General features: G+C 45.3%; 1 protein-coding gene and 1 long non-coding RNA gene across 2 annotated transcripts; both read right to left on the reverse strand.

The window, feature by feature from the left end:
* Positions 1 to 1,131: 1,131 nt before the first annotated feature.
* On the reverse strand, positions 1,132 to 2,479 carry LOC105008576. Its single transcript, XR_001198102.1, has 4 exons — positions 2,436 to 2,479; positions 2,280 to 2,348; positions 1,394 to 1,438; positions 1,132 to 1,272 (listed from the first exon to the last, which is right to left on the reverse strand). It is a non-coding gene; the product is annotated as an uncharacterized LOC105008576 (long non-coding RNA).
* A 21,900-nt stretch (positions 2,480 to 24,379) lies between these two features.
* Positions 24,380 to 25,732, reverse strand: LOC106024083 (vegetative cell wall protein gp1). Its single transcript, XM_034290890.1, has 4 exons — positions 25,644 to 25,732; positions 25,489 to 25,558; positions 25,256 to 25,300; positions 24,380 to 25,138 (listed from the first exon to the last, which is right to left on the reverse strand). The coding sequence occupies exons 2-4, from the start codon at positions 25,546 to 25,548 to the stop codon at positions 24,380 to 24,382; spliced, it is 864 nt and encodes a 287-aa protein (XP_034146781.1). The 5' UTR covers positions 25,549 to 25,558; positions 25,644 to 25,732.
* Positions 25,733 to 26,020: the final 288 nt, after the last annotated feature.

Consider the following 26,020-nt stretch of genomic DNA (forward strand, 5'->3'; position numbering starts at 1 on the left):
GGCAGGTAGGGGAGGTATGGCAGGTAGGGGAGGTATGGCAGGTGGGGGGGGTATGGCAGGTAGGGCAGGTAGAGCAGGTAGAGCAGGTATGGCTGGTGGGTCAGGAATGGCTGGTAGTGGAGGTATGGCAGGAAGGGCAGGTAGTGGAGGTATGGCAGGTAGGTCAGGTAGAGGAGGTATGGCAGGAAGGGCAGGTAGTGGAGGTATGGCAGGTAGTGGAGGTATGGCAGGTGGGTCAGGAAGGGCTGGTAGAGGAGGAATGGCAGGTAGGGCAGGAAGCTTAGGTAGAGGAGGTATTGCGGGAAGGGAAGGTATGGCAGGTAGTTTTGGTAGGGGAGGTATGGCAGGTAGGGGAGGTATGGCAGGAAGTTTAGGTATGGGAGGTATGGCGGGAAGTTTAGGTAGGGGAGGTATGGCAGGAAAGGGAGGTATGGCAGGAAGTTTAGGTAGGGGAGGTATGGCGGGAAGGGGAGGTAGGGGAGGTATGGCGGGAAGTTTAGGTAGGGGAGGTATGGCGGGAAATTTAGGTAGGGGAGGTATGGCGGGAAGGGGAGGTAGGGCGGGAAGTTTAGGTAGGGGAGGTATGGCGGGAAGTTTAGGTAGGGGAGGTATGGCGGGAAGGGGAGGTAGGGCGGGAAGTTTAGGTAGGGGAGGTATGGCGGGAAGGGGAGGTAGGGCGGGAAGTTTAGGTAGAGGAGGTATGGCGGGAAGGGGAGGTAGGGCGGGAAGTTTAGGTAGGGGAGGTATGGCGGGAAGGGGAGGTATGGCGGGAAGGGGAGGTATGGCAGGAAGGGGAGGTATGGCGGGAAGTTTAGGTAGGGGAGGTAGGGCGGGAAGGGGAGGTATGGCAGGAAGTTTAGGTAGGGGAGGTATGGCGGGAAGGGGAGGTATGGCGGGAAGTTTAGGTAGGGGAGGTATGGCGGGAAGGGGAGGTATGGCAGGAAGTTTAGGTAGGTGAGGTATTGCAGGAAAGGCAGGTAGGGGAGGTATTGCAGGTAGGGGAGGTATGGCAGGAAGGGGAGGTATGGCAGGTAGGGGAGGTATGGCAGGTAGGGGAGGTATTGCAGGTAGGGGAGGTACGGCAGGTAGGGGAGGCATGGCAGGAATGGCCGGTAGGGGAGGTATGGCGGGTAAGGGAGGTATGGCAGGTAGGGCTGGTAGAGGAGGTAGAGCAGCCCGTCTTGCCAACAGTAAAGGCTTCAGGGATGTCAGGTTTGAGTCACTCTGGAGGTACCGAGAATAGGGATATAACCGCCCAAAACCTTTGTACCCCTGTAATAGAAAGAGACTAGTCAAAAATACAGGAAAGTAATCGAAACATAGACTGGCTGAATTTTGCAAATTGTATTGTGGTACTATTATATTAAAAATACTTGTAATAGGCTTTACTGACCTCATTACTTGAAAAGCGCTCCTCTATATCATGTTCCTTAGTCACCTGCACCAACAGAAAGAATCACAGTTTTAATGTAATTACAACTAAGTTGTGAACTATCATCCCATGATACCAAAATATTTCTGATATTTTCCTATTTCATTGCAAGGAAATATCTGGAATAAATAGAATCCCTTGAACTATTGATCTTTTAATTCCCAAATTCTGCTGTAGATTACTGAAAATGCTCTAAATAAATTATATTTTCTCACAAATTTCTAACAAACAAGTATGATTTAACCTTGTTTTAAAGAGCACATACTGTTCTTTAATATGACACCACATTCATTTAACTTGGAATAATATCATTCGTTTTCTCCTATTGAGTAGACATTAATAAAATAATCTACCTCTCACTCTTCCTCCTTTCCCTATGGGAGCGCAGCAACCATTCGCAACTACACAATTCCCCTAATAGCCTCATAGATGAGCCAGATAGTAAGCTAGCTTCGGCGAGTAGTTGGGGTCATTTCTATATGACTGACCTAAGCAGAAACATGAACGAACATCTACGTTTGTAAAAAAAAAAAAAAGAAAACGACACACAGCGACACACTTTTTGACCAGATTGAGCCAACAATCATTCAAGATAAATGCCAACATATGACAGCATCAAATATGGACAACACCAAACATAAATCAGAAGTTTATTTGTTATGCATCTCAACAACATCCACGGGAATAGTGGAACACGTTCTTAGCAAGTTAATTTTGTGATATTTACTATTATTGAAACATGGCTTTCCATGGTCACTATAGTAATTTAAAGGAAGGCATTCGACAGCCACAGCGGGTTCAAAATACTTAAATAACAGGATACATTTTGACTTTCAAGAAAACTTACAGGAATGGAGGAACACAGTCCAATCAGGTACATCACTAGGACTAGTAGTTTCATTGTTGTCAGGAAGTCCTTGAAATATAAAAGACAGCATTTTCCAAACTACTTCAAGAGACATGCATGCCAAATTTATGGTTGAGTATTCTTTGAAACTCTTACCTGTTTGAGTGAAGATGTACAATGGGAAAGAATTTCTTCTGAAGCTGAGATATTTGGTGAATTGTGGCTAAAACATGTTTTTTATAGACCATTTCAGTTCAAGGACAGCCAATGAGATTTCAGTCAATGACTGAGCTGATCAAATGTATCCGAAAGATTAAATATGTGATGAAATAGGCATCTGGTGGGTAATCCTAAAAAGTCTAAATATCCACTGTCCCCACCAAAAATGTCTCATCAGCATTAGGAAACTTTATCAACATAGCAAAATTGATGATTCATTAAACTGTTTTTTAGGAATTGAGGACACTTCATGAACAATAAACACAGCAGTGTAGTGTGGTGGAAAATGTAGTTATTCTGTATTACAATGAAATCATATTGCTTATTACTATGTTAAATTAAAATGTATAGTATAATCAAGTAATTGGGTAAGACCATTGTGTGTGTGTGTGTGTTTCTGCTCTTTTTATTGAATGGGCTGTGCCTACAGCAGATAAGTAAAGCTATGGCTAACTTCTCAAGGCCTATAGACATCTTGTTATACCGATCTTCGCAGAACAACTTGTGGGATGTGGTCAAACCATGCATGGGATGGGAACACAATTGGCTTTACTGAATGTTTACAGGCCTGAGCTCAACCTTGAATGGAGAGCTTTTGACCTGACTCTGCTGAGTGTTGTTACAGTCATGGCCAATAGTGTTGGCACCCCTGAAATTATTGCAGAATATCAAGTATTTCTCACAGAAAAGTATTGCATTAACACATGTTTTGCTATACACATGTTTATTCCCCTTGTGTATATTGGAACAAAACAAAAAAAAGAAGGAAAAAATGCAAATTCTTGGCACCCTTAACTTAATATTTGGTTGCACACCCTTTGGAAAAGATAACTGACATCAATCGCTTCCTATAACCATTAATAAGCTTCTTACACCTCTCACCTAGAATTTTGGACCATTTTTCCTTTGCAAACTGCTCCAGGTCTCTCATATTGGAAGGGCCCCTTTTCCCAACAGCAATTTTAAGATCTCTCCACAGGTGTTCAATGGGATTTAGATCTGGACTCATTGCTGGCCACTTCAGAACTCTCCAGCCATCCATTTCTGTGTGCTTTTTGAAGTATGTTTGGGGTCATTGTCCTGCTGGAAGACCCACAATCTCGGACGCAAACGCAGCTTTTTGGCACTGGGCCCTACATTGCGACCCAAAATCCTTTGGTAATCCTCAGATTTCATGATGCCTTGCACACAGTCAAGGCACCCAGTGCCAGAGGCAGCAAAACAACCCCAAAACATCTTTGAACCTCCACCAAATTTGACTGTAGGTACTGTGTTCCTTTCTTTGTAGCCCTCATTCCGTTTTCAGTAAACAGTGATGTGCTTTACCAAAAAGCTCTCTTGGTCTCATCTGTCCACAAGACGTTTTCCCTGAAGGATTTTGGCTTACTCAAGTACTTTTTGGCAAACTGTAGCCTTGCTTTTTTATGTTTCTGTGTCAGCTGTGGGGTCCTCCTGGGTCTCCTGCCATAGCGTTTCATTTCATTCAAATGTCGACGGATAGTTCATGCTGACACTGATGCACCCTGAGCCTGCAGGACAGCTTGAATTTCTTTGGAACTTGTTTGGGGCTGCTAATCCACCATCCGGACTATCCTGCGCAACCTTTCCTCAATTTTTCTCTTCCATCCACATCCAGGGAGATTAGCTACAGTGCCATGGGTTGCAAACTTCTTGATAATGCTGCGCACTATGGACAAAGGAACATCTAGATCTCTGGAGATGGACTTGTAACCTTGAGATTGTTGATGTTTTTCCACAATTTTGGTTCTCAAGTTCTCAGACAGTTCTCTTCTTTCTGTTGTCCATGCTTAGTGTGGTACACACAGACACACAATGCACAGACTAAGTCAACTTCTCTCCATTTTATTTGCTTTCAGGTATGATTTTTATATTGCCCACCCCTGTTACTTGCCCCAGGTGAGTTTAAAGGAGCATCACATGCTTGAAACAATCTTATTTATCCACAATTTTGAAAGGGTGCCATGAATGTTGTCCAGCCCATTTTTGGGGTTTTGTGTGCATTTATGTTCAATTAGCTTTTTTTCCTTCTTTTTTTTGTTTTGTTCCAATGCACACAAAGGGAATACACATGTGTATAGCAAAACATGTGTTAATGCAATACTTTTCTGTGAGAAATACTTGATTTTCTGGAATAATTTCAGGGGTGCCAACAGGTGGCCATGACTGTAACTGCTCCAGGTTTGCAAATCATAAATAAAGCTTTATTTGTGAAAATAATCTACCATCTCTCTGCCTTTTTCACTGGCTCTCAGACATATTTCCCCGTTGTACTTTTCCACATTTTATTGTGTTACAACATGAAATAAAAATTTATTTAATTAAGTTTTTTATCCAATGACAAACTCAAAATGACCCCTGTTATGTCAAATTGAAATCTGCTAATTATTTAAAATTGCAGAAAATGATTGTACAAGTATTCACACCTTTGCTATGCTTTTTCGAAATTCATAACCTGCACACAAGGCCTTTTTTATTATTTGTAGGACACAACTTACGTATTGTAGGCTCAACCTTTTGTGTACATAAAACATTTTTTTTATTGTTTCAGACCAAAATAATTGTACATTTTTCTATTACCTCACACATAGACTGAGGCCATTTAAGGGGTGTCAGTATAGCATATTGACATTCTATAATGTTGTCATGCATTAACATCATGTCAAGTCTGAATATTTTGTTAGACACCATTAACCATCTTCTTCTGCTTATCTGGGGCCGGGTCCCAGTCAAGCCGGGAGAGATAGTCCCTCCAGCGTGTCCTAGGTCTTCCCCGGGGTCTTCTCCCGGTGGGACGGGCCCGGAACACCTTCCCGGGAAGGCGTTCAGGAGGCATCCGGAACAGATACCCAAGCCACTTCAGCTGACCCCTCTCGATGTGGAGGAGCAGCGGCTCTACTCTGAGCTCCTCCCGGGTGACCGAGCTTTTCACCCTATCTCTAAGGGATCGCCCAGCCACCCTGCGGAGAAAGCTCATTTCAGCCGCCTTTATCCGGGATCTTGTCCTTTCAGTCATGACCCAAAGATCATGACCATAGGTGAGAGTAGGAACGTAGATTGACCGGTAAATCGAGAGCTTCGCCTTGCGACTCAGCTCTTTCTTCACCACGACAGACCGTTACATTGACCGCATTACTGCAGAAGCTGCACCGATCCGTCTGTCAATCTCCCGTTCCATCCTTCCCTCACTCGTGAACAAGACCCCTAGACCCCTAGGCACTCTCCACCAACCTGAAGTGGGCAAGCCACCCTTTTCCGACTGAGGACCATGGCCTCGCATTTGGAGGTACTGATTTTCATCCCCACCTCTTCACACTCGGCTGCAAACCGTCCCAGTGCATGCTGAAGGTCCTGGTTTGAAGGGGCCAACACGACAACATCATCCGCAAAGAGCAGAGACGAAATTGTGTGGTCCCCAAACCTGACACCCTCCGGCCCCTTGCTGCGCCTAGAAATTCTGTCCATAAAAATTACGAACAGAACTGGCGACAAAGGGCAGCCCTGCCTGAGTCCAACATGCACTGGGAACAAATCTGACTTACTGCCGGCAATGCGGACCAAGCTCCTGCTTCGGTCGTACAGGGACCCGACAGCCCTTAGCAAAGGACCCAGGACCCCATATTCCCGAGGCACCCTCCACAGGATGCCGCGAGGGACACAGTCAAATGCCTTCTCCAAATCCACAAAACACATGTGGATTGGTTGGGCAAACTCCCATGAACCCTCCAGCACCCCGTAGAGGGTATAGAGCTGGTCCAGTGTTCCATGGCGAAAACCACACTGTTCCTCCTGAATCCGAGGTTCTACTATCGGCCGTATTCTCCTCTCCAGTACCCTGGCATAGACTTTCCCAGAATCTCTTCGAGGCCAGCCGATAGTCCTACTCCATGGTCTCACCGAACTCCTCCCAGGCCCGAGTTTTTGCTTCCACAACCACCCGGGCTGCAGTCCGCTTGGCCTGCCGGTACCCGTCAGCTGCCTCAGGAGTCCCACAAGCCAACCAGGCCTGATGGTCCACTCGGACTCAATATCTGCAGCCTCCCTCGGGATCCAGTCGAAGCTCTGCTGGAGGTGGGAGACTCGGCCAGACGTTCCCAGCAGACCCTCACAGTACACTTGGCAGAGATGGGGACAAGTCACACATGGTCAAGTCCAAGCAAGTCTCAAGTCTTAACCATCAAGTCTCAAGTCAAGTCTCAAGTCACAGTTCAGATAAATCAAGCAAGTCAAGTCAAGGGTTCACCCTAAGCAAGTCAAGTCGAGTCCTTATAAGTTTCAAGTCAAGTCAAGTCACAGTACTAAAGAGATGAACACACACACACTGTCCTCTGTTTCTGACGTGCGCTCGGTGCGAAGCTCGATTTCAAAATCAAATACCGTTCCGTCTCTGGTTAGAATCCTGCTGCGTCCATAGCAACGCGCTGTTTTTCATGGCAACGGTCTGTTATCAAGAAATAACACGCATTCTGCACTGGAATTCAGCCAATCCATGTAATAAGGGCTAATAATAACAACCTTATAAACTAATTATTGTGACTGAAAAACTGCCTAATATGTAATTACGCTGAAATTATTCTTGTCTGTATGAGTAAAAAAAGAAAACTCTTCGAAATGTTTAGGTGCTAGTAATCACATCGGCGCCTCCATGTTAGCCTTTCATGCAGTAAAGTTAACTGTTATGGTGTAAGCACAATGCTTTTTAGTTTCAACGCGCAGTCCACAAACACTTCAAAATGCACAGACATTATAGCCTACGTGTATACATTCCCGCTCATTTTAAGATGCCCATCAACATTAAAATTCAGGCTATGCCACTGTTATAGTCAAATTCCCTTACATCTATTTACCAGACGTATTCAGTAATGATAATGGTCACATTTCTAACAAGAAAAAAACTAACATAATATGGAACCAAGGCCAAATTATGACAAACAAAATATTCATTCATTACATTAGTAACTTAATCGTTATAGATCTTAGTGAAACTGAATATAAAGAGATTACTTTCTTACCTTTCCTTGTGGTCCTTAAAATGACGAATGAAATTTGACGTTTTTGCATATTTAGCATCTGGCAAATCTGTTTTTATTCACACGGTCCAGTTCAAAGTCCTTGTATCCAAACGATACTATTTGTGGAGCTCGACTAAAGATACTGTCTGCCATGTTTGGCGCGGTTTGAATTGTGCAGCGTTAAGGCACATACGCTGATTAGTGGTGCTGATGTCACAACATATAAAATCATTTTATTGCTGTTTGTTTATTATAAGTTCAAGTCATTGTCGAGTCTTCCACTTCAAGTCAAGTCAAGTCTCAAGTAACTTGTTCTCAAGTCAAAGTCAAGTCAAGTCATTTTGATACTTTAATCAAGCAAGTCACAAGTCCTGAAAATTGTGACTCGAGTCAGACTCGAGTCAAGTCATGTGACTCGAGTCCCCCACCTCTGACACTTGGGTCTGCCGAGTCTGTCCAGCTTCCTCCCCCGCCATCGGATCCAACTCACCACCAGATGGTGATCAGTTGACAGCTCCGCCCCTCTCTTCATCCGAGTGTCCAAGACATATGGCCGCAGGTCAGATGAAACGACAACAAAGTCGATCATCGACCTGCGGCCTAGTGTGTCCTGGTGCCACATGCACTGATGGACACCCTTAATGCTTGAACATGGTGTTCGTTATGGACAAACTGTGACTAGCACAGAAGTCCAATAACTGAACACCGCTCGGGTTCAGATCAGGGGGGCCGTTCCTCCCAATCACGCCCCTCCAGGTGTCACTGTCGTTGAAGTCCCCCAGTAGAACGATGGAGTCCCCAGTCGGAGCACTTTCCAGCACCCCTCCCAGAGACTCCAAGAAGGTCGGGTACTCTGCACTGCCATTCGGCCCATAGGCACAAACAACAGTGAGAGACCTATCCCCGACCCGTAGGCGCAGGGAAACGACCCTCTCGTTCACCGGGGTAAACTCCCAACACATGGCGGCAGAGCTGGGGAGCTATAAGCAAACCCACACCAGCCCGCCGCCTCTCAACATGGGCAACTCCTGAGTGGTGAAGAGTCCATCCTCTCTCAAGGAGTGTGGTTCCAGAGCCCAAGCCGTGTGTAGAGGTGATCCCGACTACCTCTAGTCGGAACCTCTCAACCTCACACACAATCTCAGGCTCCTTTCCCGCCAGCGAGGTGACGTTCCACATCTAGAATATATGAAGGTGTCATTTTTTGATTTGAATTATGGAAAGAAATTTTACAGGAAATATATATATTTTTTTATATGCACTGGAAAGTGTTATTAATATGGTAATAAAATACGTAACAATGTAACCTAACAGCAATTTTAGAAAGAGGAGTATTAACAATATGGGTTGACATATTGAAAATTATAGATACAGTTGTGCTCAAAAGTTTGCATACCCTTGGAGAATTGGTAATGTATGTACCATTTGTAAAGAAAACAGGAGTGAGCAAAGAAAAAACATGTATTTTATTTCTTATGGGATTCACATTCAGCTGTAGGTCATAACAGAATGGCACAATCTTAAAACAAAACATGGCAACAAAGAAAAAAATGAACTGACCCTGTTCGAATGTCTGCATACCCTTAGTTCGTAACACTGTGTATTGCCCCCTTTAACATAAATGACAGCGTACAGTATTTTGTAATAGTTGTCTATGAGTCCCCAAATTATTTCACGTGGTATAGCTGCCCATTCGTCTTGGCAAAATGCTTCCAGGTCATGGAAAGTCTTTGGTCGTTCTGCATGAACCGCACATTTGAGATCTCCCCAGAGTGGCTCAATGATATTATGGTCAGGATACTGTGATGGCCACTCCAGAACTTTCACCTTTTTCTGGTGTAACCACTGGAGGGTCAACTTAGCCTTGTGCTTAGGGTCACTGTCATGCTGAAAAGTCCAATAGCGTCCCATGCACAGCTTTCGTGCATAATGCAAGTTGTCTGCCAGTATTTTCTGATAACATGCTGCATTCATCTTGCCATACATTTTCACAAGATTCCCTGTGCCTTTAGAGCTGACACCCCCCAAAAAAGCAGTGAGCCACCCCCAATGCTTCACAGTGGGGATGGTATTCTGCTCACTATAGGCCTTGTTGACCCCTCTCCAAACAAGCTTATGGGTGTGACCATAAAGCTCTATTCTGGTCTCGTTACTCCAAATTAGCGTGCCAGAAGCTGTGAGGCATGTCAAGGGTTTGTTGGGCACATTGTAACCAGGCTTTTTGGGGGCATTGGGGCAGTAAAGGCTTCTTTCTGGCAAATCGACCATGCAGCTTATTTTTGTTCCAGTATTGTCGTGTTGTCCTCCTTGAAACAACCACATCGTCTTTTTCCAGAGCAGCCTGTATTTCTCCTGAAGTTACCTGTGTGTTTTTCTTTGTATCCCGAAAAATTCTTCTGGCAGTTTTGGCTGAAATCTTGGTCTACCTGACCTTGGTTTGGTATCAAGAGATCCCAGAATTTTCCACTTCTTAATAAGTGATTGAACAGTACTGACTGGCATTTGCAAGGCTTTGGATATCTTTTTATATCCTTTTTCTTAATAAAGTTCCATGACCTTGTTATGCAGGTCTTTTGACAGTTCTTTTCTGCTCCCCATGGCTCTGTGTCTAGCCTGCTCAGTGCATCCTGGTGAGTGCTAAAAAACTAATTTATTATTTATACACACACCTAAAGGATTATTAGGAACACCTGTTCAATTTCTCATTAATGCAATTATCTAATCAACCAATCACATGGCAGTTGCTTCAATGCATTTAGGGGTGTGGTCCTGGTCAAGACATTCTCCTGAACTCCAAACTGAATGTCAGAATGGGAAAGAAAGGTGATTTAAGCAATTTTGAGCATGGCATGGTTGTTGGTGCCAGACGGGCCGGTCTGAGTATTTCACAATCTGCTCAGTTACTGGGATTTTCACGCACAACCATTTCTAGGGTTTACAAAGAATGGTGTGAAAAGGGAAAAACATCCAGTATGCGGCAGTCCTGTGGGCGAAAATGCCTTGTTGATGCTAGAGGTCAGAGGAGAATGGGCCGACTGATTCAAGCTGATAGAAGTGCAACTTTGACTGAAATAACCACTCGTTACAACCGAGGTATGCAGCAAAGCATTTGTGAAGCCACAACACGCACAACCTTGAGGCAGATGGGCTTCAACAGCAGAAGACCCCACCAGTTACCACTCATCTCCATTACAAATAGGAAAAAAAGGCAACAATTTGCACAAGCTCACCAAAATTGGAAAGTTGAAGACTGAAAGAATGTTGATGTCTGATGAGTCTCAATTTCTGTTGAGACATTCAGATGGTAGAGTCAGAATTTGGCATAAACAGAATGAGAACATGGATCCATCATGCCTTGTTACCACTGTGCACGCTGGTGGTGGTGGTGTAATGGTGTGGGGGATGTTTTCTTGGCACACTTTAGGCCCTTTAGTGCCAATTGGGCATCGTTTAAATGCCATGGCCTACGTGAGCATTGTTTCTGACCATGTCCATCCCTTTATGACCACTTCTCTGACAGGTGAAAGCAATGTGTTACACCCATTCATGTCCTGCATTTATTCTGATGGGTTTGGCTTCTTCCAACAGGAAAATGTGCTGCCACACAACTCTAGACATGCCAAATTATGGTTAGAGGAACACTTGTCTGAGTTTGGGGTCTTGCCATTCCCACCTAAGTCACCAGATCTCAACATTATCGAACATATCTGGGATGCCATGCAACGCACTGTGGAACACAGAAATACAACAGAATTGTGGACCGCTCTGCAGGAAGTATGGTGTTCATTGCCTACAGAATACTTTTGCAAGCTCGTGGAGTCCATGCCCCATCGTATTTCTGCAGTTCTGTGCTCACGTGGGAGGCCTACCAAGTATTACACAGGTGCACTTCTGTATATATATATATATATATATATATATATATATATATATATATATAGCTCTGGAAAAAATTAAGAGATTACTCCTAATTTTTATTAAATCAGTATCTCTACATGTATGGCAGCCATTCCATTCCAGTGTCTGTTAAATTCCAACACAGGCACACCTCATTTTATTTAATGAGGTTCTGATTAAGTCTAGTTTAACGAGGGAAAGTATAAAAACCACTGCAGTGGTCATCACTATCCTCTTGCAATAGGACCAGCTGGATGGCACCGTGCAAGTAGTACCTTAAAGGAAATTAGAATAAAAAAAATAAAACTATTCAGCATGATAAAAGAGATGAAAAGAAAAGCTTGAGTGAGGAAAAGAAGGGGTTCAATTCGGCCTACAGGGATACAGTGAGCGTCAGGTTGCTTTCAACCTGAACATTTCAAAGACGGCAGTTCGTAAGAACAAGGTCAAGCAAGAGACATTGGGGACAACAAAGCTACAGACTGGCAGAGGGCGAAAACGACCAACCACTGACCGAGATGACCGTTAACTAATTTGAATGTCACTCAACAACCGTAGGAAGACATCAAGTGACCTACAAAAAGAATGGCAAACGGCCGCTGGGGTGAAGTGCACAGCGAGGACAGTTCGAAACCGGCTCCTAGGGGCAGGGCTGAAGTTGTGCAAAGCTAGAAAAAAGCCCTTCATCAATGAGAAGCAAAGAAGAGCCATGCTGGAATTTGCAAAAGAACATAAGGATTGGACCGTAGAGGAATAAGGTCATCTTCTCTGACGAGTCAAATTTTCAACCTTGCCCAAAACCTCGTCATCTTATGGTTAGATGGAGACCTAGAGAGGCCTACAAGCCACAGTGTCTCACACCTAGTGTGAAATTTGGTGGAGGATCAGTGATGATCTGGGGATGCTTTAGCAAGGCTGGAATCAGACAGATTTGTCTTTGTGATTGACGCATGAATCAAGTCAAGTACAGGGTTATCCTGGAAGAACACCTGCTTCCTTCTGCTCTGACAATGTTCCCTCTCAGAATTGGTTTTTCCAGCAGGACAATGCTCCATGACACACAGCCAGGTCAATCAAGGTGTGGATGTAGGACCACCAGATCAAGACCCTGTTATGGCCACCCCAATCTCCAGACCTGAACCCCATTGAAAACCTCTGGAATTTGATCAAGAGGAAGATGGATTGTCACAATCCATCAAACAAAGCCCAGCTACTTGAATTTGTGTTCCAGGAGTGGCATAAAGTCAACCAACAGCAATGTGACAGACCGCTGTGATAAAAAATCTGGGTTATTCCACCAAATATTGATTTCTGAACTCTTCCCTAAGTTAAAACTTTAGTATTTTGTTGTTGAAAAAATCATATGAATTTGTTTTCAATGCATCTTTTTTTGGTTATTTTGACCAGTTGTTATTGTCACGTCCTCCCTCCCTTGAGGTGCCGTGTTTTGGTTTCTCCAGGTTTTCGGGGCAACGCATTAGGGGGCATGGCATCACTCTTTGGAATAGAGCTGGTACCAGCTGTTCCCTATTACCTATCACACACCTGTTCCGGCTTGGCTCATTACCGGCTGTATATCTGAGGAGCCCTGACGACCCGTCCCTGACAGATCGTTGATCCACATTCGAATCTTCCTGACGACCATCATCAGCCCAAGTACTGACCTCCTGCCTGTCCACTACTACTCTGCCTACTCCCTGTCTGTACCTCTGCCGCCAGCCCGTGTACCAACCTCCTGCCCGTCCACTACTACTCTGCCTACTCCCTGCCTGTACCTCTGCCAGCAGCCCGTGTACCAACCTCCTGCCCGTCCACTACTACTCTGCCTACTCCCTGCCTGTACCTCTGCCGCCAACCCGTGTAACAACCTCATGCCCGTCAAACCTACCCCTCTCCTTCCCTGATCTTCACCTCTCATATTAAACAAATTTTTGCACTTCACTCATCCGGTCTGCGTTTGGGTTCCTTTCAGAACTGACAGAACGATCCGGCCATCATGAACCTGGATCATGATCTGGATGCTGTCCGTCAGGCCGTGTCGATGCAGGGCACCCTGTTGGGACACCACAGCACCTCGCTTCAGGAGATAATGGCTGGACTGCAAAACCTGTCTACCAGCGTAACGGCCATCCAGGAGCAACTCAATACACCCGCCGAGCCCCCGGCCTCTGCTTCAGCACCCGCAGCAGTACCCCTGGGACCAGCGCCTTTTCCATGCCCTGATAGGGAACAATGGGTTCCCACGCCCGAGAGATATGACGGAGATATGGGGCTCTGTCGTTCCTTTCTGTTGCAATGTGGCCTTGTATTCGACCAACAACTCCTCACCTACCCCACGGAGAAGTCCAAAATCACCTATGTGATAGGCTTACTCCGAGGCGACGCGCTGAAATGGGCGTCAGCCATCTGGGAACGACAGAGCCCGTACACCCAGACCTACAGCGACTTCACAAACGAGATGAGGAAAGTGTTTGACCACCCGGTCCGTGGCCGGGATGCCTCCAAACGGCTGTTCTCGCTCCATCAGGGATTCAGAGTGGCGGAGTACGCAGTTGAATTCCGTACGCTGGCTGAGAAAAGCGGATGGAATGGAGAACCACTACAAGCAGGGTTCTAAAACGGTCTCAGCGAACAACTGAAGGAAGAACTCCTCTCATATCCCGAGACCATGGGGTTAGATGACACCATATCCCTGGCCATGCGGGTGGACAATCGGATCAGGGAACGGAGGAGAGAAAGAAAGCGAGGCGGCCGTCCCATGCAACCACCCTCCAGACACACCGAAGGGGAGGGGCGTTATTGCCCACCAGCAGTCCCGGGCACGGAGAGGGAGGCGACGCCGGCTGAACCCGAACCAATGTAGGTGGGGCGCTACCATATCGACATAGAAGAACAACAGCGACAGAGAGACAGCAACAGCTGCCTGTACTGCGGTCGTTCGGGACATTATCTAGCCTCCTGTCCCCAGGGGCCGCCAAACCGACGGGCTCACTAGACATAGGAGGCATCCAAGCGAGCCACAAGACCAATGACCTCCCAGACCCCCAACGACGCACAATGTTCCACGCAACCCTTACCGTCGGTGGCCACACGTGCCAATACCAGGCCCTGATTGATTCCGGTGCTGACGACAGCTTCATCGATGCCACATTGGTGGAACAGCTGGGGCTATCGACTGTTAGGACCGTTTGGAGGAGGCCATCGACGCAACAACCTTGGATAGCCGGTTGTTGGCACGGGTTACATTTGGTGAGGATCAGGGAGGGGGATGAATGGTTGACGGGATTCAACACCCCCCTTGGCCACTTTGAATATTTGGTTATGCCCTTCGGATTGACCAACGTGCCAGCGGTGTTCCAATGCCTGGTTAACGACATGCTGGGGCGTTTTGTGTTCGTCTACCTTGATGACATACTGATATTCTCCAAAACGCCTGCCGAACATATCCAGCACGTCCGGCAAGGCCTCCAGCGCCTCCTGGAGAACAAACTGTTCTGTAAGGCAGAGAAGTGCGAATTCCATGCCCGCACCGTCACCTTTCTGGGATACATCGTGTCGAAGGGGCAGGTGAGGATGGATGAGAAAAAGGTTGACGCCGTCCTGGGTTGGTCAAGACCAGATACCAGGAAGCACCTGTAGCGGTTCTTGGGGTTCGCCGACTTTTACAGACGTTTCATCCGTAACTACAGTCGTGTGGCTGCCCCCCTAACCGCTCTCACCTCCAGCACCAGGTCCTTCGTCTGGACCCCTGAGGCCGAACAGGCATTTCGGGATCTCAAGAAGCGGTTCACCACGGCGCCCATGCTGTCCCAACCTGACCCGTCCCGGCAATTCTTGGTTGAGGTAGACGCGTCGGACGTAGGGGGGGGAGCTGTCCTATCCCAACGAACAGCCGAGGACGGTAAGCTTCAACCCTGTGCCTTTTTGTCTCGTCGGCTTTCCCCTGCAGAAGCTAATTAAGACGTGGGCAATCGGGACCTGCTCGCATTTAAGCTCGCCTTGGAGGTGTGGCGGCATTGGTTGGAGGGGGCGGAACACCCGTTTGTGGTATGGACGGACCACAAAAACCTGGAATACGTGAGAACGGCAAAACGCCTCAATTCCCGTCAAGCCAGGTGGGCTTTGTTCTTTGAACGTTTTAATTTCACGCTGTCCTACAGGCCCGGCTCCCGGAATGTGAAACCTGACGCTCTGTCTCGCGCATTTGCTGAAGAGAGGGAGGACACCGCTGTTCCGATCGACACCATTGTGCCCTTTGGAAGGTGGAGGAGGTGCTGGCTGCTCTCCGGAACGACCCGGGTCCGGGCAGCGGTCCTCCTGACCGTCTCTTTGTCCCTGACGCCATACGTCCGACGGTGCTGCAATGGGCACACGCCTCTCGGCTGACCTGTCACCCCGGTACGGCACGGACCATGTCCTTCCTTAGACTGAGATTCTGGTGGCCCTCGATGGGGAAGGACACTCAGCAGTACGTGCCGCATGTCCCACGTGTTCACGGAACAAGAGCTCCAACAGGCCCAGCGTGGGCCTCCTGCGTCCCCTGCCCATTCCTCGTCGCCCCTGGTCACACCTGGCGCTGGACTTTGTCACCGGCCTTCTGGCCTCTGAGGGTAATACCGTCGTACTCACTGTCGTTGATCGTTTCCGTAAGTTCACCCACTTCCTTCCTCTGCCTAAACTTCCCACAGCCAAGGAGACCGCCGTCCTGCTCGTCCGGGAGGTCTTCCGCATCCATGGGTTGCCATGTGACGTCGTCTCCGATCGGGGTCCCCAGTTCGCCTCGGCCGTTTGGAAAGCCTTCTGCACCGCAATCGGAGCCACGGTCAGCCTATTTTCCGGGTTCAGCCGCCCCTGTTTCCCTCCCAAGAGAAAGACCTGGCCGTTCCATCCGTCCAGCACCACATACGCCGCTGCCACCGGACCTGGCATTGGGCCCGGGGGGCACTTCTCCGTGCGGCAAGTCAGTGCCAATGGCATGCCAACCATACGCCGTGGGCGATAAGGTATGGCTCTTCACCAAGAACCTGCTTCTGAAGACTAACTCTAAAAAATTGTCCCCCAGATACATTAGGCCCCCTTCGTGGTTGGCAAGGTCATCAACCCCGTGGTGGTTAGGCTCAAGTTGCCTCGGTCCCTCAGGGTCCATCCTGCGTTTCACGTGTCCTGCTTGAAGCCGGTCCTCCTCAGCCCTCTGCTGCCTCCTCCTCCTCGTCCTCCCCCCCTTGGTGGGTCGGTGGGGGTCCTGTCTACACGGTGCACCAGATCCTGGATGCCCGCCGGAGGGGGCGGGGCTACCAGTACCTTGTTGATTGGGAGGGGTACGGGCCTGAAGAACGGTGTTGGTTGCCTCAGAGCCAGCTCCTGGACCCCGGGTTGCTGCGCACCTTTTACCTACATCACCCTGGTGCGCCGGGTGGTCCACCCGGGGGTCGTCCGTTGGCGGGGGGTACTGTCACGTCCTCCCTCCCTTGAGGTGCCGTGTTTTGGTTTCTCCAGGTTTTCGGGGCAACGCATTAGGGGGCATGGCATCACTCTTTGGAATAGAGCTGGTACCAGCTGTTCCCTATTACCTATCACACACCTGTTCCGGCTTGGCTCATTACCGGCTGTATATCTGAGGAGCCCTGACGACCCGTCCCTGACAGATCGTTGATCCACATTCGAATCTTCCTGACGACCATCATCAGCCCGTGTACTGACCTCCTGCCTGTCCACTACTACTCTGCCTACTCCCTGTCTGTACCTCTGCCGCCAGCCCGTGTACCAACCTCCTGCCCGTCCACTACTACTCTGCCTACTCCCTGCCTGTACCTCTGCCAGCAGCCCGTGTACCAACCCCCTACCCGTCCACTACTACTCTGCCTACTCCCTGCCTGTGCCTCCGCCGCCAGCCCGTGTACCGAACCTCTGCTTGCCCACGACTACCCTGCACCTACTCCTGCCCTCGAACCTACCCCTCTCCTTCCCCGATCTTCACCTCTCATACTAAAATTTTTTTTGCACTTCACTCATCCGGTCTGCGTTTGGGTTCCTTTCAGAACTGACAGTTATTTTCTACAAATGAATACTCTAAATTACAATATTATAATTTTTTATTTGGGAGTAATTTTGTCAGTAGTTTATAGAATAAAATTATTTTCCAACCCTCTGTACCCATATAAGCACCAGGGTTTGACGGGTCATTGTGAATACTTTTCATAACCTGTTCAGACATCGTAGAGCATTGGGTCAATAATGAGAAGTAATATGTGTTTTACAAAATTTTATTATTCAAAGTTTTTGGAATTACACCCAAGAATTTCAAAAGAAACACACACACACACACATTCAGATTTCTGTTGATACAGGCTCTCTGGTTTTATCACACCAAGACTCTAGTGCATTGCATACAGCTTCCTCATTAAATTTGTCTGTGTATTCATCCCTATTCTCACTCAGTCTCTGTGTGATGTACGGCTCTGACTTGAGCTCATGCAGAAAGTTCTTAGCTGCCACGTGAACATGTTTCAGTCGCGGGGATAAAACTGTCTTTACTATGTCATCATAATGTGTCTCAAAAAAATTATCAGACGGGTCAAGAGAAGAATGTCTTCTCTGGCTCATGTGGTCCCTTTCACATCCGATGCATGCTTTATGGAGAATGGCCGCATCATGTTCCAGGATCATACCCAATGTTGCTTTAATGATCTTTAAAACTTGTGGTGCAAGGCGCTTGTACATTTTGTGATAACTCTTGTCAGCATTTGAAAGGTATGATAGATTAAGAGGTCCTAGCTGAGCGCCTGTCAAGCCAATGGTAGTTTCTTGGTGGGTATACCGGTGGAGTCGAGCTGTCAGGGTCCGCGGTACCATAGCCGGGTTCAGCGTTGTCATCCAAGATGTCACACAGCCAGTCCTCAGCCTTGGGTTCTTCAAACTCCGGTTGGTTTTATTCTTGAGACATGTTTCGTAAAGACAAACTGGCTGCTTGATGGTCACAGACTGTCTGTTTTTATGCTGTGTTGAGGACTGTGTTAGCTTAAGGCGGGGCTTCAGGGTTGTACGTTAGTCGAACAGTCCGCAGTCGCAGTCACTCTCTAACACACCGTCAGGAAATAGCTCCAGTCTAACAGTCATACTGCTGTATTCCTTTGATGATTTTAAACAACACTTCTACTGTATTATGTGTGCCCTGTTTTAGCCACTTTTTGAAAGGTGCTCCATAAACTAGCACTAAAGGTCATTGGATCAGTCAAACCCTGTTTAAACACCTCGCCTTCGGACAATTGATAAAATGTGACTTCTGGTATCTCTGGGTTGAAAATGTATCCACCAGCCAGGCGTCTTCCAACTTCCATTCCTGTGCCAACATATCCTGGTGTACTTGATGAATCTGAGCTAAACGTTGCATCGGTTTCTTCGGGGGAGGCATCTTCATCATGTCATCACAACCCAAATGTATTCTAATGCCGACTTGCTGTGCAGCTGTTATGGTGTTAACCTTCACCAGTGTTTCAAACCCAATGTTGATAGCTGTAGAATATGCCATATTTTGTAATGTAAACATATGTTTACTCAGGCTAGTCTGAATGACCAACACCTGGGGTCTGTGTGGTTTAGATACACAGACCACACCAGCCACCTATGGCGTTGTAAAACATGAAAGGTACCACCCACTGGTCATAGACCATCTGTTTTACAAACCTATGTTAACATTGATTGCCTCTGGGATTAAATATTCCAGAACCTGTGAGGGAATTTTCTGCCAACTACACATATAATCACACGCTTTATGAATATATCAATATGCATGCTTAATCACTCATTTTATGAAATATATTAATGTGCAATCCAGACACACTGACAATGACTTCTCGAATGTTGTACTCCGGCCACACACTCAGGGACAGTGAGCTCTCATCATGAGTGGCCATCCTCCTTCAGACATTTATGACTCTGAGATTTATGGCCCTTTTGAGTTCATTGGAAAAAGTGACCCAAAAATGAACCATGAGGTTGCCTTTCTTGAGTTAATTCGAAGTGTGACCCAAAAGTGAAGCATAAGGTTTTCATGAGTTAGGAGTTTTAATTAAGGACACTCAGGAAAAGACGGAGAACAAAGAAGAGGGCCCCACCCCTGGGGACTTCCAAAAGGGATGGTCAGATGGTGTTATGGGTAAAAATGTTGTATAAAAGCCATGATCCTGGACACAGAAATTGGACGTATCTGCAGAAGGGTCTGGCTTTGATGTCTGTCATTCTTGTATGATTTTCATTAAAGTATATTGGATTCATAAGTTTCTGAGTTGAAGTATTTTTTGTTTTAGTTGTTGTGGGCTTGATTTTTCCACGACAAACCCTGGCGCCTTTTTTTAAACATAGGACTAATCGAATGTCTGGCGAATATAACATCCCCAGAACCCTGGAGCCCTATTGTTAAACATCAAAGCCGCCATATATTACAAACCGCACATCCCCATACCATAATTCATCCCCCGGATATGCATACGTCATACAGGAAGTTACAACCCCTAACATGTCACACCAGAAGTACCACCAGCAGGCTATTTTAGTAGCCTGCTGAGTCTAACTGTTGAAATTAGAATGGGAACAAAAGACAAGTTTTCAGAACTAATTTGCATGTGCAAAGATCAAGGAGATTCCAGAAATGTCAAGAGGTGACTTCTTACGACTTGTTAAACATTTTTAATATTGTGACTTCTCTGTACTGGCCTCATACTTATCATTACAAAAATTATAATTATAATCATGGAGCCAGACAAGTGGATGAAAAAAATATAATGTTTATTTTGTGAAACTCTAAATTTAAAAGCTAAATTAAATGGCTGCAACCAGGTTTCTCTCCCACAAAGTTGTAACATTAAACACGATACAACAGTAAACATTTCATTAACAGTAAATTAGATAATATAAAATTGTTAATAATAATGTTTTTTCTTGACAAAAAAGTTGAATGTTACCCTTCAAATACTGGAGTGGCTTTTTTAAATGAAAAGAAAAAGGATTAGAATGTTCTGACTTTTTACTTGACGATACGAACCAGAGACAGTGAATTTTATCTTGTGGGGATTTGATTCTAGTGAAGCTACCAACCTATCCCTACTCTCAAAAATTACATGTTGTCCTGTCTTTACCAACAATATAAATCTCACGCTAGAGTGCATCACTTTGGAGGTGTGGGCATGATAGAGTTGGGCCAATGATTGCACACAATACTAAGTATTACATCATTCATTTTGTAGCGTTTCTCATTCATGATAGTCACAGTATTTCCCCTTGACGCTTGGTTGCAGGATCGACAGAACAATACTGAGTATTGAGTGTGTAGTCAACTAGCACATGAGAGGGTAGCCAACTGCGGGAATCTCTGTTGTACCCACATTGAGTGGGGAATATAAAAGGTTCTGGGAGGTGGGACATGGTGGAACATGGGCCTTATAAATTGTTGTATTGGTCAAATCTAGGACCCTTTTGTAATAAATGTTATTTTTCTATCACTTGTCATGGTTCTCAGTACTGGAGGTGTGCCAGGAATGAAGTAACGTGTGTGGTGAAGTCAGGGTTCCTCCTAAGGGGCATCCTCTGACAGTTGTTTCACCTACATTTCTTGAAAAGTATTCTCTTATTGTAAATCGTTCTGGATAACAGCATCCACTAAATTAATAAAATGTACATATAAATATAATGTGTGATGTGTTTGCGTGTTTTTATAGATAATCTCAGTTCACAAACAACCAATGATGAGATTTCAGTCAACAAATGATCTGATCAAATGTGTGTCTGAAAGATTAAAAATTGAATGAAATAGGCATCTGGTGGGTGTCTCTAAAAAAATCTAAATATACACAGTCCCCACAAAGAATGTCTCATCAGCATTAGGAAACTGTATCTACACTGAAAATCAGATGATTCATTGAACTGTTTTTTTGGGAGGATTGTGGAGGCTTCATGAACAATAATAACATCAACGCCATACTACTTTAAAAATTACTTAAAACATGGCAGATTGTGTTGTTGATAAAACGTATCAGTGAACATTTACTTGAATATTACATTTGTAATGTTATTAATTGTTGATTTGATTTGCACAAGCATACAATAAAACTGTTTCATGACAGATCTACGGTGCCACTTCTGTTTACCTAGTCTGTCAAAACAATTCACAATCCTGTTTGATCTTTGTAGAGTCCACACCTTAAGTTTCTTGTCCACTCATGTTTTTAACACCCCAATACAGGTTGTTTCACATCAAGTAATATTCTGAGAGAGCGTGATTGTGATATTCTGATGACAGTTGCATTTTGATATTGGTGCATGATATCATTATGAAAGCAAATGTTGCTCATATACAGCGCCAGAAAAAATTAAGAGACCTCTGCTCCTTTTTCTTTCTTTTCCATAAAAGTTTAAAATGAAAGTTTTGAGTGAGGAACAGAAGTGTTAAATTTGTAATGGTCTCTTAATTTTAACCCTTCTGTTCCTCACTCAAAACCTTCCTTTTCGATTGATAAGAAATACAGTTTAGACATTGTTAATGTTAGAAATTACTATTGTAGCTGGATATGGCTGACTTTTAATGGAATATCTACATAGGCGTACAGAGGCCCATCTCTTCCATCACAGAGAACCATCACTCCTGTGTTCCAATGGCACGTTGTGTTTGTTCATCCAAGTTTATAATTTTTAAAGGATAATTTACTATTAGAAAACCCATTTGCAATTATGTTAGCACTGCTGAAAACAGTTGTGCTGATTATAGAAGTCATAAAACTGGTCTTCTTTAGACTAGTTCAGTATCTGAAGCATCAGTGTTTGTGGGTTTGATTACAGGCTCAAAATCGCCAGAATCAAAGCACTTTCTTCTGTTTAATCTTGTTCTGAGAAATGAAGGTTATTCCATGCGAAAAATTGACAGGAAACTGAAGATTTTCTGCAACGCTGGGTACTACTCTCTTCACACAACAGCGCAAACTGGCTCTAACCCAAATAGAAGGAGCAGTGGCACCGGTACACAATTCAGCAAAAGAATAAATACATTAAAGTGTCTAATTTGAGAAACAGACGCCTCACAGGTCCTCAACTGGCAGCTACATTAAATAGTACCTGCAAAACATCAGTCTCAATGTTAACAGTAATGAGGCGTCTCTGGGATACTGGCCTTCTAGTTAGGTTCGTCCATCAGACTGCCAGATAGAGAAGCATGATTCATCACTGCAGAGAAGACATTTCCACAGTTCAGTGGCGGCATGCTTAACAACACTCATGCTAACCCTGGGCATTGTGCATGTTGATGTGAGGCTTTTAAACAGCTGCTAGGCAATAGAAACCCATTTCTTGAAGTTCCCGATGCACACTTGATGTTGCTTCCAGAGGCTGTTCTGGAACTCTGTGGTGAGTGATGCAACAGATGATAGGCAATTTTACACACTACATGCCTCAGTACTCGGACCCCCTTTGCAGTTATAACAGCCACCACTCTTCTGGGAAGGCTTTTCATAAGGTTTTGGAGTAGCCCCATTCTCTGAGTTTGCATAGTCTGCCGCTTGATGCCTGGGCTGAATTTGCTCCTAGATGCTTCCACTTCACAATTTTAGCACTTACAGTTGACTGGGGCAGATCTAGTAGAGCAGAAATTTCATGAACTTAGTTGTGGCTAAAGTGGCATCCTATGACAGTGCCACGTTTAAAATCAATGAGCTCTTCAGTATCACCCATTGTACTGCCAATGTTTATCTATGGAAAGATCATGGCTATGTGCTAGATTTTATGCACCTGTGAGCAATGGGTGTAGTTGAAACACCTGAACTCATTAATTAGTTGGGGTGTCTACATACTTTTGGCCATATAGTATATATACTTATATACACATTAGGGCTGTGACGATATCAGATTTTCACTACACGATTATCATGGCCTAAATTATTCACAGTAACAATATTATCGTGGTATCTATAGAAAATGTCAGTCAAATTCATCCTCAACATTGTTTAATGTGTTTTTTTCTCTTTTTTGGCAAATTAATTACACTCAAAATAAGAATGTATGGAGGTGGAGACTGTCTGTAACCATAAATGTACAAACAAAACAATAAAAGCATACAAAAAGCAACAATTACACTTAATGGATAGTGAAAAGGCAACCAGATGAACTGATAAACAAAAGATCTACAAGGCCTAACACTGAGAGGAGGTTTTGGAAAAATACAAAACATTTTGGCCTAGTGAATAGGCTACGAAAAAGCTTTCATTCAAACACTAGTGTATAGGTCCGCTGTATAGGTCCACACTCGTAGTTTATGCATATGCATCGTTTGGCCATGAATAAGGTTTGGAAAAACCGAGAGGAGTTTTTAGAAAAACACAACATCCTTTTAACGAGGTGAATAGGTGAAAATGGCTTGTCTTTGCGGATCTCTCCTGGGGGTTCTACAGTGACTAACGAGTATGCCAGTGCATAGGTCCAGTCTCCTTGTTCAAGCACATGCATAATTTTTATCAATACCTTATGCTAATGACCAGAAACATTCCTGTTTCTGTTGATGAGAATATGTATTACAATACTCATCACTTGAGACTAACATTGTAGAGCTTTGAACTTGTGCTGTAGAGGTGTCATATAATTATTCCCATATTCTGTCAAGCACACAACAGAAAGACAAAAAGTATTTGGTTATTTCGGTTGAGTACAGCCATTGGATTTTCTGTGGTTTCACGTCCTTCCTACAGCAATTTGATTAACACTCCCACTAATGTATCTGTTCTTCACCACTTTACTATTGCTTTAATAAAGCACAAAAATAACAAACAGGTGCAGTACTGCCCCACTCATTTAAAAAATGTATACATGAAGACAGGTCTCAATTTGATTGATTTATTTATATTAACTCTGAAGTAGACAAGGAAGAGACATGAGAGCCCATTTTCTCTACTGTGTTCTGGCAATGGTCATCTTTTTTTACTTTCTTCCAAATATGGAATTTAGGAAACCTGAGAGAGATGGGGCTGGTGCAGCTGGTGCGGCAGGTGCAGCAGGTGCGCCAGGAAGGGCAGGTAAGGCGGGTAGGGGAGGAATGGCAGGTAAGGCAGGTAGGGGAGGAATGGCAGGTAGGGCAGGTAAGGCAGGTAGGGGAGGTATGGCAGGTGGGGCGGGTAAGGCAGGTAGGGGAGGTATAGCAGGTAGGGCAGGTAGGGGAGGTATGGCAGGTGGGGCGGGTAGGGGAGGTATAGCAGGTAGGGCGGGTAGGGGAGGTATGGCAGGTAGGGCGGGTAGGGGAGGTATGGCTGGTAGGGCAGGTAGGGGAGGTATAGCAGGTAGGGCGGGTAGGGGAGGAATGGCAGGTGGGGCGGGTAGCGGAGGTATGGCAGGTAGAGGAGGTAGGGCGGGAAGGGCGGGAAGGGGAGGTAGGGCAGGTGGGGCAGGTAGGGCGGGCAGGGCAGGTAGGGGTGGTATGGCAGGCAAGGGTGGTATGGCAGGAAAGGGAGGTATGGCAGGAAGGGGAGGTATTGCAGGTAGGGGAGGTAGAGCCGGTAAGGGAGGTAGGGCCGGCAGGGCCGGCAGGGCAGGAAGTGGTGCAGGCGCAGGTGCACGAAGGGCAGCTCGTCTGGCCAATAGTAAGGGCAGCAGGGCCATCAGGTTGGAGCCACTCTGGGGAGGCTGGGGGAAATACTGTAGGTACTGAGGATAGGGTTGGAACCCTCCAAAACCTCTGTACCTCTGTAATGGAAAGAAATAAGATAATTAAATTTACTGGAAAGTAGGGAACTGAAACATAGACTGATCTAATGGCGCAAACACATTAGTACATAATTACCCGTAATAGACAATACAGACCTCGTGACTCGAAGAGCGCTCCTCTCTCCCATGACCCTTAGAAACCTGCACCCACAAAAGAAATCACAGAATAAACGTTATTACATTTAAATTGTGAACTGTCAGCCCATGATTGAAACATAGTTTAGAGAGTTTTGTATTTCAATACAAAGATTATCTGCAGAATATATAGAAGCTCTAGAAGTATTCATGTGTAAATAGCACAATGCATTTTGCTATTCTAGAGAACTTACTGGAATGGAGTAACACAGTCCTATCAGACACATCACAAGGACTAGTACTTTCATGGTCATCAGTCAATTCCTTGAAATACAGAAGACAGCATTTTCATCCCTACTGTGGACACACATGCCAACTTTATTGTAGAGTATTTTTTTGAAACTCTTACCTGTTCAAGTGAAGATGTAAAATGGGAAAAAGTTAGAACTGAACATCTGATTGAGGCTGCATTATAGCTAAATGGCTAAAACATGTTTTTATAGACCATTTCTGTTCACAGACAACCAATGAGATTTCAGTCAACGAATGAGCTGATCAAATGTGTGTCCGAAAGATTAAAAATGTGATGAAATAGGCATCTGGTGGGTAATCCTAAAAAAATCTAAATATCCACAGTCCCCACAAAGAATGTCTCATCAACATTAGGAAACTGCATCTACATTGAAGATTTGATGATTCATTTAACTTTTTTTTTGGATTGTTGAGGACAATAATCACATCAATGTAGTACAGTGGCTCTCAAAAGTATTCACACCCTTGGACTTT

Source organism: Esox lucius, chromosome 25, assembly GCF_011004845.1.
Source record: "Esox lucius isolate fEsoLuc1 chromosome 25, fEsoLuc1.pri, whole genome shotgun sequence".
NCBI lineage: Eukaryota > Metazoa > Chordata > Actinopteri > Esociformes > Esocidae > Esox > Esox lucius.